This window comes from Suricata suricatta, chromosome 16 (genome assembly GCF_006229205.1).
Source record: "Suricata suricatta isolate VVHF042 chromosome 16, meerkat_22Aug2017_6uvM2_HiC, whole genome shotgun sequence".
Classification (NCBI taxonomy): domain Eukaryota; kingdom Metazoa; phylum Chordata; class Mammalia; order Carnivora; family Herpestidae; genus Suricata; species Suricata suricatta.
Genome location: NC_043715.1, coordinates 44,130,395 through 44,143,561, shown reverse-complemented (window position 1 = coordinate 44,143,561; position 13,167 = coordinate 44,130,395). Strand labels below are relative to the sequence as shown.

The 13,167-nt window shown below is 40.4% G+C and overlaps 1 protein-coding gene across 3 annotated transcripts in view; it reads left to right on the top strand.

The window, feature by feature from the left end:
• Positions 1–13,167, top strand: part of LOC115281026 (zinc finger protein 383) — a 67,377-nt gene that overhangs the window by 45,226 nt on the left and 8,984 nt on the right. The window contains exons 3-6 of one of the 3 annotated variants that reach the window (XM_029926271.1): positions 405–697; positions 1,509–1,576; positions 8,175–8,264; positions 11,818–11,874. In XM_029926271.1, coding sequence (XP_029782131.1) covers positions 11,866–11,874 — 9 coding nt within the window. In that variant the 5' untranslated portion in view covers positions 405–697; positions 1,509–1,576; positions 8,175–8,264; positions 11,818–11,865. The other 2 variants (XM_029926272.1, XM_029926273.1) reach the window with 2 other exon arrangements.

Here is a 13,167-nt window from a genome sequence, read left to right as displayed (position 1 = left end):
AGGGGCGCCTGGGTGGCTCAGTCGGTTAAGCGTCCGACTTTGGCTCAGGTCATGATCTCACGGTTCGTGGGTTTGAGCCCCGCGTCAGGCTCTGTGCTAGCTCAGAGCTTGGAGCCTGCTTCAGATTCTGTATCTCCCTCTCTGTCTGACCCTCCCCTGCTCGAGCTGTCTCTCTCTGTCTCTCAAAAATAAATAAAAAACATTTAAAAAAAAAAAGGTTAACATATATAAGTCTTAAAAGAGTCCTGAGCGAAGCTCCGCTCTTCACTATGGTGAAGTTAGTCATCTAAGACAATCTACATGGGACCAGTCTCACCCTTTCCACCTCTAGACTACATTTCCCAGAAGTTCTTTCGGCTCTAATCAACTTCCGTGGGAACCCAGCAAACTTTTTCTATTTTTAGGAAATGTGTGACTCCCAGGGACTGGCAATGTCCATGGAGGAAGTTCTCTCCTGTGGAAGTCTAACTTGGAGACGGCGCTTGGATCTGGACAGCCCCTTGCAGTGTTATGAAGAGGGGAGCAAGGTTATTGGCTTAGCCCAGGTTTACGCGCCTGCAGGAAATCGAAAGACCAGGCGCCATCTTGTGTGAGCCGACTCCTTCCGGACTACATTTCCCAGTGGCCCCCGCAGGAACAGGGCCACTCCTTCACTCGCTTGCCTGACCCTCGGCCTCCCGGGAAGGGTAACTGCAAGGTGAGCGGCCTAAGTTTTGGGGGCTCCATAAGGCTGCGCAGGTGCGTCCGTAGGTTGAAGGAGGCAGCCTGAAGGGGCCGTCGGGGCGGTTCCCGTAGTCTCGGGCATGTGTGAGTTGTTGGGACTGGGGGAAGGGGCAAGAGGGACAGAATTCCATGTGTGCGACTATGACCTTATGTGACTGTGCCGCGCTCTGTGTAGGGGTGTGATTGTCTCTGGTGGGTGTGTCATTGCGACTGACCATGCGCGGACCTCCGTTTGCAGGTGTAACTGGAGATCTCAGTTGTAAATCTGTGGTTCCGACCGTGTGGCTCTGTGTGTGTAGGTGTGGCTGTCACCATGGTGGGTCTGTGATTGTGAGCGTTCGTTTCGTGTGACATCGTGTGTAGGAGGTGAGGCGTGTACAGAATTTGTGATTATGCGACTCTGTTGCCTGAGGGGTGTGTGTGTGTGTGATTGTGATTGTATGAGTGTTAGCACACTAAGCCTACTGCATGCCTGTGACTGTGAGGACGTGTAAGCATGAGCATGTAACTTTTTGTAGCACCGTGTGTGCAGTTGGAGGGTGACTGTAATTGTTGCCAGGGTGGCAGTGTGTGTTGTCCCAGTGGTTCTGTGAGGTCAAGACAAGCTTTTGGTCTTGGACAGCAGATGCTTCTCCCCTTCTGATACTCAGACAGGAAAGCTCCCAACAGCATAGACTCTGATCTCTCTCCATGAGTGGTAGGTGTCAGCCCAGAGCCACTACTGCTCTGGTTGTTTGGACCTCAAGAAAGGCCTGGCATCTCATGATTCCTTTCCCCTTCCTCAGCTCTGCACTTCTCAGATAGGTCCCCAAAGGAGAAAGGAGGACTGGCAGTTGACCAAGCCAAGTAAAAGGTGCGATGGGTTTTACTTTTTGTTTTTCTTCTGGACGGACTTGTTTGACATAGACTCATCAAGTGACCTGATTCCTACAAATTCCCATTGAAGAAAATGATGAGAAGCTGCAGGGTGGGCACACAGATGCCAGTATTCTCCAACATTTTCTTCTATGTGGTGTTCACATATTAATTTAGAAAATAGCTCAATTTCTCCCCTGTATTAAGCTTTTGGTTCTTTTAGACACACACACACACACAAACACACACACACACACACACACCATGATTAAAGAATTTGGAAAATGAGAAGTTACAGAGAGCAAAAGTAAGCTTCTACTACTCAGATGTAATCACTGTCAATATTTTTTCAATTTCCTTCTAACACATTTCCTGTGTACATACAGTATACGTTATTTTCAAGATTGGAATCTCGTAGCGTTCATCATATACTATCTAGTGTTTTCAGTAAAAATTTATAGCTGTTATATAGTTAATTTTTCCTTTGTTAAAAATTCCTAAATATTACACACATATACAAAAGTGCTTAAAATATAGACAGTTTAAGAAGTAATTATAATGGGCACCTCTAATAGAGCAGAAACTTGTGTTAGCCTTCCTGAAGCTCTATTAGTCCTGCCCTAAGAATAACTCTTCTTTTCACCTCGTTAGGTAACTCTGACTCTGACTTTGGTGATAATGTATTTTTGTTGATGTTTAAAAAACCCCACAACAGTCTACCTCTTACCTACACATTCTTAAGTGATATAGTCTAGTTTTGCCTTTTTAACTTTATAGAAATTAAATTCTGCTGCGTAATGTTTTGAGTCTTGTTTTTCTCATAATATTGTATTTCTTAGATTTACCCTTTGTTATACCACGGCTATATGCTTAAATATTGGTTGTTTCCTGTTTTGGGCTCGTTTGAAAGGGCTGCTCTAAACATATTTTTATAAGTACTCTGATGCACATATGCACGCTCCCTGGGGATAAACATACAAATGGCATTGCCTAGCAAAGGATATGTGTGTATTTTCAAATTTACTAGACAGTGCTGAGCTGGTTTGCAATATGGTTGTGCCAGTTAAATTCCTACCAGCAGTTTATAAACATCGTCATCTGGATTCTCTCTCATACCTTGGCATTTTAATTTTTTCTCTGCTGATACAAAGGTATGTTCATATTGTTTTTAAGGTATAACATACATTACAAAAGTAGGGAAGTCAAAGTATATAGGACTGGCTGAATTTTTTTTAGTGAGCATATTCATTTAACCAGATCCCAAATCTATTGGGAAATAGAACATTACCAGCATTCTAGAAGCCTGATTTTTGTCCCACCCAATCACTACTCACCTCTCCCAAAGATAACCATTATTCTGTCTTCTACTACCATAGATTAATCTTCCATGTTCTGGAATTTTATGTAAATAGTATCATACAATTTGTACTTGGCTTTTTTGGTTTAACATTATATTTCACATATAATATGAAATATTATATATTGTGAATATGCAAGATTCATCCATGTTGCTTCAGGTAGCTGTAGGACATTCATTATTATTGCTGGTTACATTTCCATTGTATGAATAGAACACAATTTTCCATTCCATTATTGATTGGCACTTGAGTTATTTTCAATTTTTCTTTTTTACTGTTTTTATTTATTTTAGAGAGAGAAAGACAGCATGAACAGGGGAGGGTCAGAGAGAGAGGAAAACACAGAATCTGAAGACAGGCTCCAGGCTCTGAGCTAGCTGTCATCACAGAGCCTGATGTGGGGCTTGAACCCACGAACCGTGAGATCATGACCTGAGCCGAAGTCAGACGCTTAACCGACTGAGCCACCCAAGCGCCCCTTGAGTTATTTTCAAGATTTCAGATTGGGGCTATTATGAACAAGGCTGCACTGAATATTCTTATACATGTTTTTTGGTGCACATATGAATGCACTCTGTTGGATATATCCACAGGAGTGCAATATTCATGTTGTACGTTATGCATATATTCAGCTTTAATGGACACTGATAGTTTTCCTAAATGATTTTATCCATTTACACTCCCACTTCATTGTATAAGAACAGACTTTAGAACAGAAGCGTTGCTATAAAGAACAATAGTTTACAATAAAAAGGTCAGTCTACCAGTAAGATATTACACTCCTAAATGTACATACCATTGTAAAATATCTCAAATATATTGGACAGAACTAAAAGATGTAGTGGACAAATCACAATCATAGTAGGGGATTTTTAGCACTTTTCTTTTCACAGCACTTCTCACTGACAGAACAATCCATATAAGACCAGTAAAGCTGTATAATACTGGAACAGGGTAACTGACAGATGACCTAACTGACATACGGGCAACAACATGCCTTACAACTGCAGTGTATATTATTTCAGATGCAAACGAGACATTTATATAAACCGATCATATGCTGGACCATAAAGAGAATCTCAATAAATTTTAAAGGACTGAAATAATACTGTAAGTTTTCTTTATAAAATTTTTTAAAGTTTATTTACTTATTTTTTGAGAGAGAGCGAGTGAGTGGGGGAGGGGCAGAGATAGAAAGGGAAACAAAATCCCAAGCAGGCTCCATTCTGTCAGCACACAGCCCAGCACGGGGCTCCGTCCCACAAGTATGAGAACATGACCTCAGCTGAAACCAAGAGTCCGACGCTTCACCAACTGAGCCACCCCCATACTGTATGTTTTCTGATCACAGTGGAATCGCCTAGAAGTCAGTAACGAAAAGTGCCTAGTAATATCCTCAGTATTTGGGATTTAAGCAATGTATTTATAAATAACTGGTGACCCAAAGAAGGAATTGCAATGGAAATTTTAAAATGTGTTTAACTGTATGACAATGAAAATATATCACAATGTGTGGTGTTGCTAAAGCTGAACCTGAGGAAAATATATAGATTTGCTAGTAAAGAACATTGAAAAATTAATGATCTATCTCAAGATGTTAAAAAGAAGTTTTTTAAATTAAACCCAAAGAAAGCAAAAAAATGGGAAATAAGAATTAAAACAAATTAAAATTCATGTGTATTGAAAACAAAAGAATGTACAATAGAGAAAATAAACCCCAAATTTTTGTTTTTGGAATGAATAAAACTGATAAACCTCTAAAAAATGTAAAGAAAAAAAAAGAAAGAAGGCATCGATTACCAAGTCAGAGGGGAGAAAAGCTAAGTTCTCACTTAATTTTTGGTTGGTACTAGGGACTTGGTTGCACAATATAAGATGATTAGAAACTTGGGGCACCTGGGTGGCTCAGTCAGTTAAGTGTCTGACTTCGGCTCAGGTCATGATCTCACGGTTTGTGGGTTCGAGCCCCACGTCGGGCTCTGTGTTGACAGCTCAGAGCCTGGAGCCTGCTTCAGATTCTGTGTCTCCCTCTCTCTCTGCCTATCCCCCACTCATGCTCTGTTTCTCTCTGTCTCAATAATAAATAAACATTTGTGTATATATATATAAAATGATCAAACAAGGCTTAAATGTTACATTTGGGTGGGCACCTTCTTCCTCAGGAAAGGAGCTGTGGGCATGACAGGTACATGCAGCTGTTAAATATTAGCTTCATTATATGGTGATTGAACACTCAGTGGTGACTCTGTGACTTCCTAAGGCTATTAACTTTCCTTATGACTATAATTGACCTAAAATTAGCAGTCACAAGAGTTGGAGAGTTAGAATACAGATAGTATTTTTTCAAGATTAGCACTCAGTGTTTTGAGCAGGTTTACTCTGGATTAAAGTAATATGGGTGGTGAGATGAAAAAAGAACTGAATGCCTGGAATTTACTAAAGAGAATCAGGATGAGCATCAGTCTCCCCAGTTTTACTGGGCCTGTGCCCTTTCTGTCTTAATTACCTCCATCATCCCCTTTTTCTAGGCAAAACCATGCAAAGCTGTGCTGGGTCCCCTCTCCCAAGAGCCATTCATAATATTCATCCCACCCTCAACATCCTTGTTCTTAATAGGAAATAGAGGTAATGCCTCTTCCAACATGAAGGGGAATGCCTTGGGGAAAGTAATGGACTATAGTGGAAATTATTCTAGGAAAACATTCTAAAGAACTGGGTTCTTAAAAGCTAACTTCACTCAGCATCATTAGTCATAAGGAAAATATGAGATACCACTTCATATCCACAAGGATGCCTATGATAAAAAAAGAGATAGTAACAAGATGAAGATTTTGAGAAATTGCTGGTGGGATGCAACATGGTTCAACTTCTTTAGAAAACAGTTTGACAGTTCTTCAAGAAGTTGAACAGTTGCCATAGGACTTAGCAGTCCTATTTCTAGGTATATATCCAAGAGAAATGAAAAAATTTATTCACATAAGAACTTGTCCATGAATGTTCATAGCGGTGTTACTCACTATAGTCAAAAAGTAGAAATAATCCAAATGTCCATCAGTTGATGAATTCATAAACAAAATGTGATATATCCATACAATGGAATATTATTCAGCAATAAAAAGGACTGATGTTCTGATAACATGCTATAGCACGAATATGCCTTGAAAACATTAAATGAGAGAATCTGGTCACAAGGGGCCACATATCATATGATTCCATTTATATGAAATGTCTGTATTAGGCAAGTCCACTGAGGCAGAAAGTAGACTGATGTTTGCTCAGAGCTGATGAAGGAGGGGAAATGGAGACTGACTGTTAATGGGGTTTCTTTTAGGGGAAATGAAGATGTTCTAGTGTTAGAACCAAAACTAGATTGTGGCGGTATACTAAAAGACATAGAATTTATATTTTTTAAATGATTGACTTGATATGCTATGTTGAAATTTATTTCAATTAAACTATTAAAACAAAAATCAAAGTTAACCTAAAATTAGTGGAGGAGAGTCCAGATTGGCTATGACCTGATAATTATTGAAGCTAACGGGTATATGGAGGGTTTTCATACGATTTAAACTCTACTTTTGTGTATGTTTGGAGACTTCAGTATTAACGAGTTAAAAAAAAACAACCCTCCAGAAATCATTATTGTACTATATGCTAACTAACTTGGGTTAAATTAAAAAATAAAAAGTTAAAAAATTAAAAAAAAAAAAGCGAAACTAACTTAATGCCTAATGGTGAAATACCAGAAATATTCACAGTAAAATCAGGTAGAAGGCACTTTCAGCAGTATTATTTAACTTTTTTTTCTAAATCCATTAGAAAACCAGTACTCCATAGGAAATAACTAGAAAACAATTGCTTCACACACACACCCCAGCCCATAACTTCTAGTATTACATTTCTCTGGGCCAGTTCATTTCCTGACTATGGATAAGTGTTTCAGTTATATTTGGATAATAAACAGTCCTCTGGTTTCTTTCAGTCTAAAAAGGGGTCTCATTTTAGTAATTAGAGTGTTCATTTCACTGTACTAATTGATGCTATAAACTTTTTTAAAAGTTTAACCTCCTGGGGCTTGGTTAAAGCATCTGACTCTTGATTTTGGCTCAGGTCAGGATTTCTCAGTTAATGAGATTGAGCCCTACCTCCGAGGGCTCCTCACGATGCTCTGCATGGAGCCCACTCGAGATTCTCTCTCTCCCTCTCTTCCCCTCCCCTGCTAGCACATGAGCTCTTACTCTTTCTCAAAAAAAAAAAAAAAAAGAAAAGAAAAAAAAAAGATAAAAGTTTAACCTCTCGGCTCCTTGAGCTAGAAGCTTCCAACGGAAAAGCTTGATGATAGCTTCTCTTTTTCCGCTGTCCCACTAGACAACTCCTTGAAGTACAGAGCAGCCAGAAGAGAGGGAAAGAAAACTCTTAATTGTGTGGATACTTATTCTCTGTTGCTTTGGGGCATGTTCAGATCTGCCTACTCCTTTTTTTTTAAATGTTTTATTTATTAAACATTGAGAGAGAGAGAGCGAGAGCATGAGCAGGGGAGGGGCAGAGAGTGAGAGGGACAGAAGATCCAAAGTGGGCTCTGCGCTGACAGAGTGATAGCAGCGAGCCTGATGCGGGGCTTGAACCCTCAAACCATGAGATCACGACTTGAGCCGAAGTTAGATGCTCAACTGAGCCACACAGGTGCCCCATATCTCCCTACTTCTGAGAGAGTAAAGGCTCTACTCCAGGTAGCTGCTTACACTTCCTACATTCAGGCTTTGGGCATCAGTCCTCCACGGAGCTCTTCTCCAGAGCTGGAAATCCCTTTGGTAGGTTTAGAATAAACCTAGACCCTTGCAAGCTCCTCTGGTGGGGCCCATATCTAGTCCCAAGAGGGCATTAGGCCCCAGTCTTTGTGCCTTCTAAACTCTGGGACATAGGGCAAGTTTTCCCAAGAACTCCTGTCCCATTCCACTTGGCACCCTGGTGGCACTTGGGTCCTTCTTTTCTGTCCCTGTGAGGTAGGAGAAGTAACAGAGCACAGCAGTGCTTTCCAGAAATAGATCTTTGTCTCAAAGACAGCCTTCTCTCATACATGCTCCAGTCTCCGAAATACCTTTGGAATGGACGTTGAATCGAACCAAGGGCACACAGTCGGTTTGCAGCCAGCTACGTTAGCAGGACACATAAGGTGGCCAGGGTTCTCACCGTGGAATGGAGTTTCATGGCCCCTGATGTCTTGTTCTTCTTCTCCAGGGCTTCTCCTAAACTGAGGATGACCGAGGCATAGTTTAACTTCCTGTTATAGACTGAAGACTAGTACAAACAATAAGAGAATTCAAAAAGGTACACAGTCAATATCCAGAAATCAATATCCAGAAATCAATAGAACTTTGTATATTTAAAACAAAAGTAGATGGAAGATACATTGGGAAAAGTATAACAATAAGTATATAACAATATATAACATATTTGTATGTAACAGATATGTAATTATAAAGATTATGTTCATTAATTTTGTATACTTATAACATAATTATTATATTACCTGCATATTAATTATTATACTTACAGTGCATAAATATAATTAATAGCAGCCACAAAACTAGTAAAAGATACCTAGGAATATCTGAAAAAGAAGTGAACATGATACATAAGGAGAAAACTTCATTGTTCCTAAAGGACACAAACATTGACTTGAATAAATTGAAAATTATTCTGTGTTCTAAGAAAGCAAAACTCAACATTGTAGGGTGTCAAAACTCCTAAAGTTAATGTATTCATTTTATGCAGTCCCAAGAAAAATACCAGTCCCTTTTAAAAAAAATGATTTATGCTCATATGGGAGAGTAAGTCAGAATCTGAAATTTTTGAAAGAGATGAGTAATGAGGCGTTATTTTTAATTTTTGTTGAATACATTTTTTAATTTTTTAGAGAGAGCACATGCAGGTAAGGGAGAGGGGCAGAGAGAAAATCTTTTATTTTTTATTTTGAGAGAGCTAGAAAGCGAGTGAGGTAGGAGCAGAGACAGAGGGAGACACAGAATCTGAAGCAGGCTCCAGGCTCTGAGCTGTCAGCACAGAGCCCAACGTGGCCCAACATGGGGCTGGAACCCACAGACTGTGAGATCATGACGAGTTGAAGTCAGATGCTTAACTGACTAAGCCACCCAGGAGCCCCAAGAATCTTTTTTTTTTAAGTTTATTTTTGAGAGAGAGAGAGAGAGAGAGAGAGAGAGAGAGAGAGAGAGAGAACAAGCAGGGGAGGGGCAGAGAGAGAGAGACACAGAATTTGAAGCAGGCTCCAGGCTCTGAGCTGTTAGCACAGAGCCCAATGCGGGGCTCAAACCCATCAACCATGAGATTATGACCTGAGCCAATGCTTAACTGACTGAGCCACCTAAGTGCCCTGTAGAATCTTTCTTTTATGGATTTTTTAAAAAGTTTATTTATTTATTTTGAGAGAGAGAGAGAGAGACCATGAGCTGGAGGCTGGCAGAGAGAGAAGGAGAGAGAAAATCACAAGCAGGCTCCATGCTGTCAGTGCAGAGCTCTCCCCAATTGTGAGATCATGACCTAAGCTGAAATCAAGAGTTGGAGCCACCCAGGTTCCCCCATCTATTTTTAATCTAGACAATCTGGCTTCAGAGTGTCTGAGTTTTGTTGTTTTAAGACTTTATTTTTTTAGAGCAGTTTTAGGTTTACAGTAAAATCGAAAGGAGGTATAGAGATTTCCCATATACACACAAAGCCGCCTCATTCATTACCAACACCCCCCACCAGGCACATTTAGTACAATGGACAAACCTGACACCTCATGATCCTGACACCTCATGATCATCCAACGTTCATAGTTCAGATTATAGTTCATTCTTGTACATTCTGTGGGTTAGGACAAATGTATAATGACATGTACCCATCAGTATAGCATCATACAGAGTAGTTCAGTGCCCCCCAAATCCTCTGTGCTCTACTTATTCATCCCTCCCCCAATCCCTGGAAGCCACTGGTCTTTTTACGGTCTCCACAGATTTGCTTTTCCAGATTGTTACATAGTTTGAGTCATACAGTATGTAGCCATTTTTCATATTGGCTTCTTTTGCTTAGTAATACGCATCTAAGCTGCCTTTATATCTTTTCATGGCCCTAGCGCTCACTTCCTCTTATAACTGAATGATATTCTGTTGTCTGGATATACCACAGTTTATCTAGCCATTCACCTACTAAAGGTTCCAAGTTTTCGGAATCAGTAATCCAGCTGCTATAAATATTTGTGCGCAAGTCTTTGTGTGTAGCTAAGTTTTCAGCTCTCTTGGGTAAATACTACAAAGCATGACTGCTGGAGCATGTGATAAGAGGATGTTTAGTTTTGTTAGAAACGGCCAAACTGTCTTACGAAGTGGCGGTACCATTTTGCATTCCCACCAGCAATGGATGAGGGCTCCTGTTGTTCCTCACCAGGAATTGGTGTTGTCAGTGTTCTGGATTTTGGCCATTCTAATAGGTATGCAGTGGAAGCGGCCTTTTGTTAGGACATATTTTTAAATTACAAGACATATTTTCTTAAATTCTAGTGAATAGAGAGTGTGATGCTGGCCAAAGAATAAAGATGGATCACTGAATCAAAATAGAACCATAAATAAATCCAAACGTGTCATCTTTGATAAGGGCATGGCATTTAAATCAGTGCTTAGTCACCTGCTGCAAGGCTCACTTTTTCCCTCCTTGTTTCAACATATCTGAAGTCAGGATATATCTTATACAGTCTTTTTCTTTCTTAGTGGCATAGAAAATAGCAGTGCATTTTAAGTCACATATATTATTCACTTTGGTGACTTTGGTACATTTGGGTAGCCAGCCAACTTCTTCTGTGAGAGAAATTAAGGAGGATTCCTAACTGATATATCATAAATTTGTAATCTTATACTATAGTGTTTTATTAAATAATATTATACCAAAATAAAATATAGTTGATTAAAGACTAAGTGTGACAAAACATTAAAAAAGGGAAATTAAAAAAATATTTAATGTTTATTTTTGAGAGACAGAGCACAAGCTGGGGCAGAGAGAGGGGGAGACACAGAATCTGAAGCAGGCTCCAGGCTCTGGGCTGTCAGCACAGACCCTGACACGGGGCTGGAACTCACGAATTGTGAGATCATGACCTGAGCTGAAGCCGGATGCTTAACTAACTGAACCACCCAGGTTTCCCTAAAAAAGAGAAATTTATATAAATAAGCATAGGTCAGAAAAATTTTCTTACCCAAAAGCTGTGAAAGTTGACATTTTGACTGTTTTGCATGACAAAAATATATATAAGCAAAATTAATTTTTTTTTAAACAGAGCTATAGGGAAGGATGAGGAGTGCCTCAGGGTATGGGGGGTTGTCTTGGAGAGGTGGGAGTTGACAGACTGTCTTGGGCTTGGGAAGTGAGAAGACTTGACTAGGGAAGTTTTAGCCCTTCTGATCGGAGCGTACTGCGTTCTTGGCCGCACGGTACCATTGGGTGAATCTGCCTGGGGACCTGGGTGAGGGCTGCAGGGGAGGGACCTGCTCAGGCAGGTCACCGCAGCTCCGTCTTGGGTTCAGAGCAACGTCACTGAGGTGGGACAGGGCCTGGCCTGAATCACGGGGCTGAGGCAAGAACCTGGGCTATTTGATGAAGGAGAGGAAATCTCAGGCTTTATTCCTTTGAACCCACTAGCCAGGATCCATCTTACTGTAGCTAAAGCCTGGGGCTTCGGGAATGAAGGAGTTGGATTTATCCCATATTTGCATTAACCACAGTTCTAAGTAAGACCCAGAGGAGTCGACGGGAAGCTGGAAAGCCAGTGTGGTTTCTAGAGCATTTCTTTGCTTTCCCGGTCCTGCTTTTTCAAAACAGTATCTTTTCTCAGGAAAACAGCCCCGAAGAGGACTGATCGTCTCCTGCAATACTGAAAGCCATGGCCCAGGTACGTTGATGCTTTTTCTTTCCTGATAACTTAGTTTTAGGTTTAAAAAAAAAAAGTTTTAATGGTCATGTGAGTATTTGTTTTCCTACTCCTTACATTTCTGGCTATCAGATTTGCCCTTCAGGATCCTTGGTCCCCTTTTCCCTTCAGTCCAACCAGAGAATCCTTTACCATTTTTTTAAAACGTTTATTTTTGAGAGACAGAAATAGCATGTGAGCGGGGGAGGGCAGAGAGAGAGGGAGACACAGAATCACAATCAGGCTCCAGGCTCTGAGCTGTCAGCACAGAGCCCGATGCGGGGCTCGCGTGCACAAACTAAGAGATCATGACCTGGGCTGAAGTCGACGCGTAACTGACTGAGCCCCCCACATATCCCAAGCCTTTACCATTCTTAAGTGCCCCTCTTTTTTTTGACCCAACATTACTATTTTTCATCTGGCATCTCTTTTCTCAGCCCTCTTCCAGGAACTATGATGGAGAAGAAATTAATTCTTTTAAAGGAAATGCAAGTAGATTTGTAGAATGAACTTATGCTTGCCGGACACTGATTTGATGAGGTGGAGACGTATGGGTTGCGTAGTTGGAAACAAACATGGGTTTGTTCTACAGATCAATATTTACCGATGCAAGATCTCCTGGTTTCTGAGGCGTGGAGGATTGTGGGATTGGTAGCTGACACTGACAGATCTCTGTGACTGTTAGGGCATCCAGGAGCCAAGTTCGAGGAATTTCTATATAAGTCCGTTTTCTTTATCTCAGAAATAAGGATACTCTCTAAGGGAGATACCTGCTTCTCATTTAGCTGATTCCAGTAGGATATATCCATATTTTAATTAATATTCTTATATTGCTGTTTCTTGATTAATCACATTTTTAGACAGCTGACAGCTCAGGGCCTAGAGCCTGCTTTGGATTCTGTGTCTCCCCTCTCTGTATGCCCCGCCCCCACTTGTGTTCTGTCTCTCTTGCTCTCACAAATAAATAAAACGTTTTTTAAAAATTAAAAAAAAAGGCACAGTCAGGAATTTGTTTTTAATATAAAATAAACTAACTACCCTTTTCTATTAGTTAGCATAAATGTCATATTCGTTTCAGGTGTACAGTTCAACGATTCCATATATTAGTGCTCATCAAGATGAATGTGCCCTTAATCGCCTTCATCAGTTTCACCCATCCCCACACTCCTCCCTCGCCCACCTCTGCTTTGGTAGCCATCTGTTTTTTCTCTATAGTTAAGAGTCATTTTTTTGTTTGTTTGTTTGTTTGTCTCTTTTTTTTCCCCTCTCCCTTTG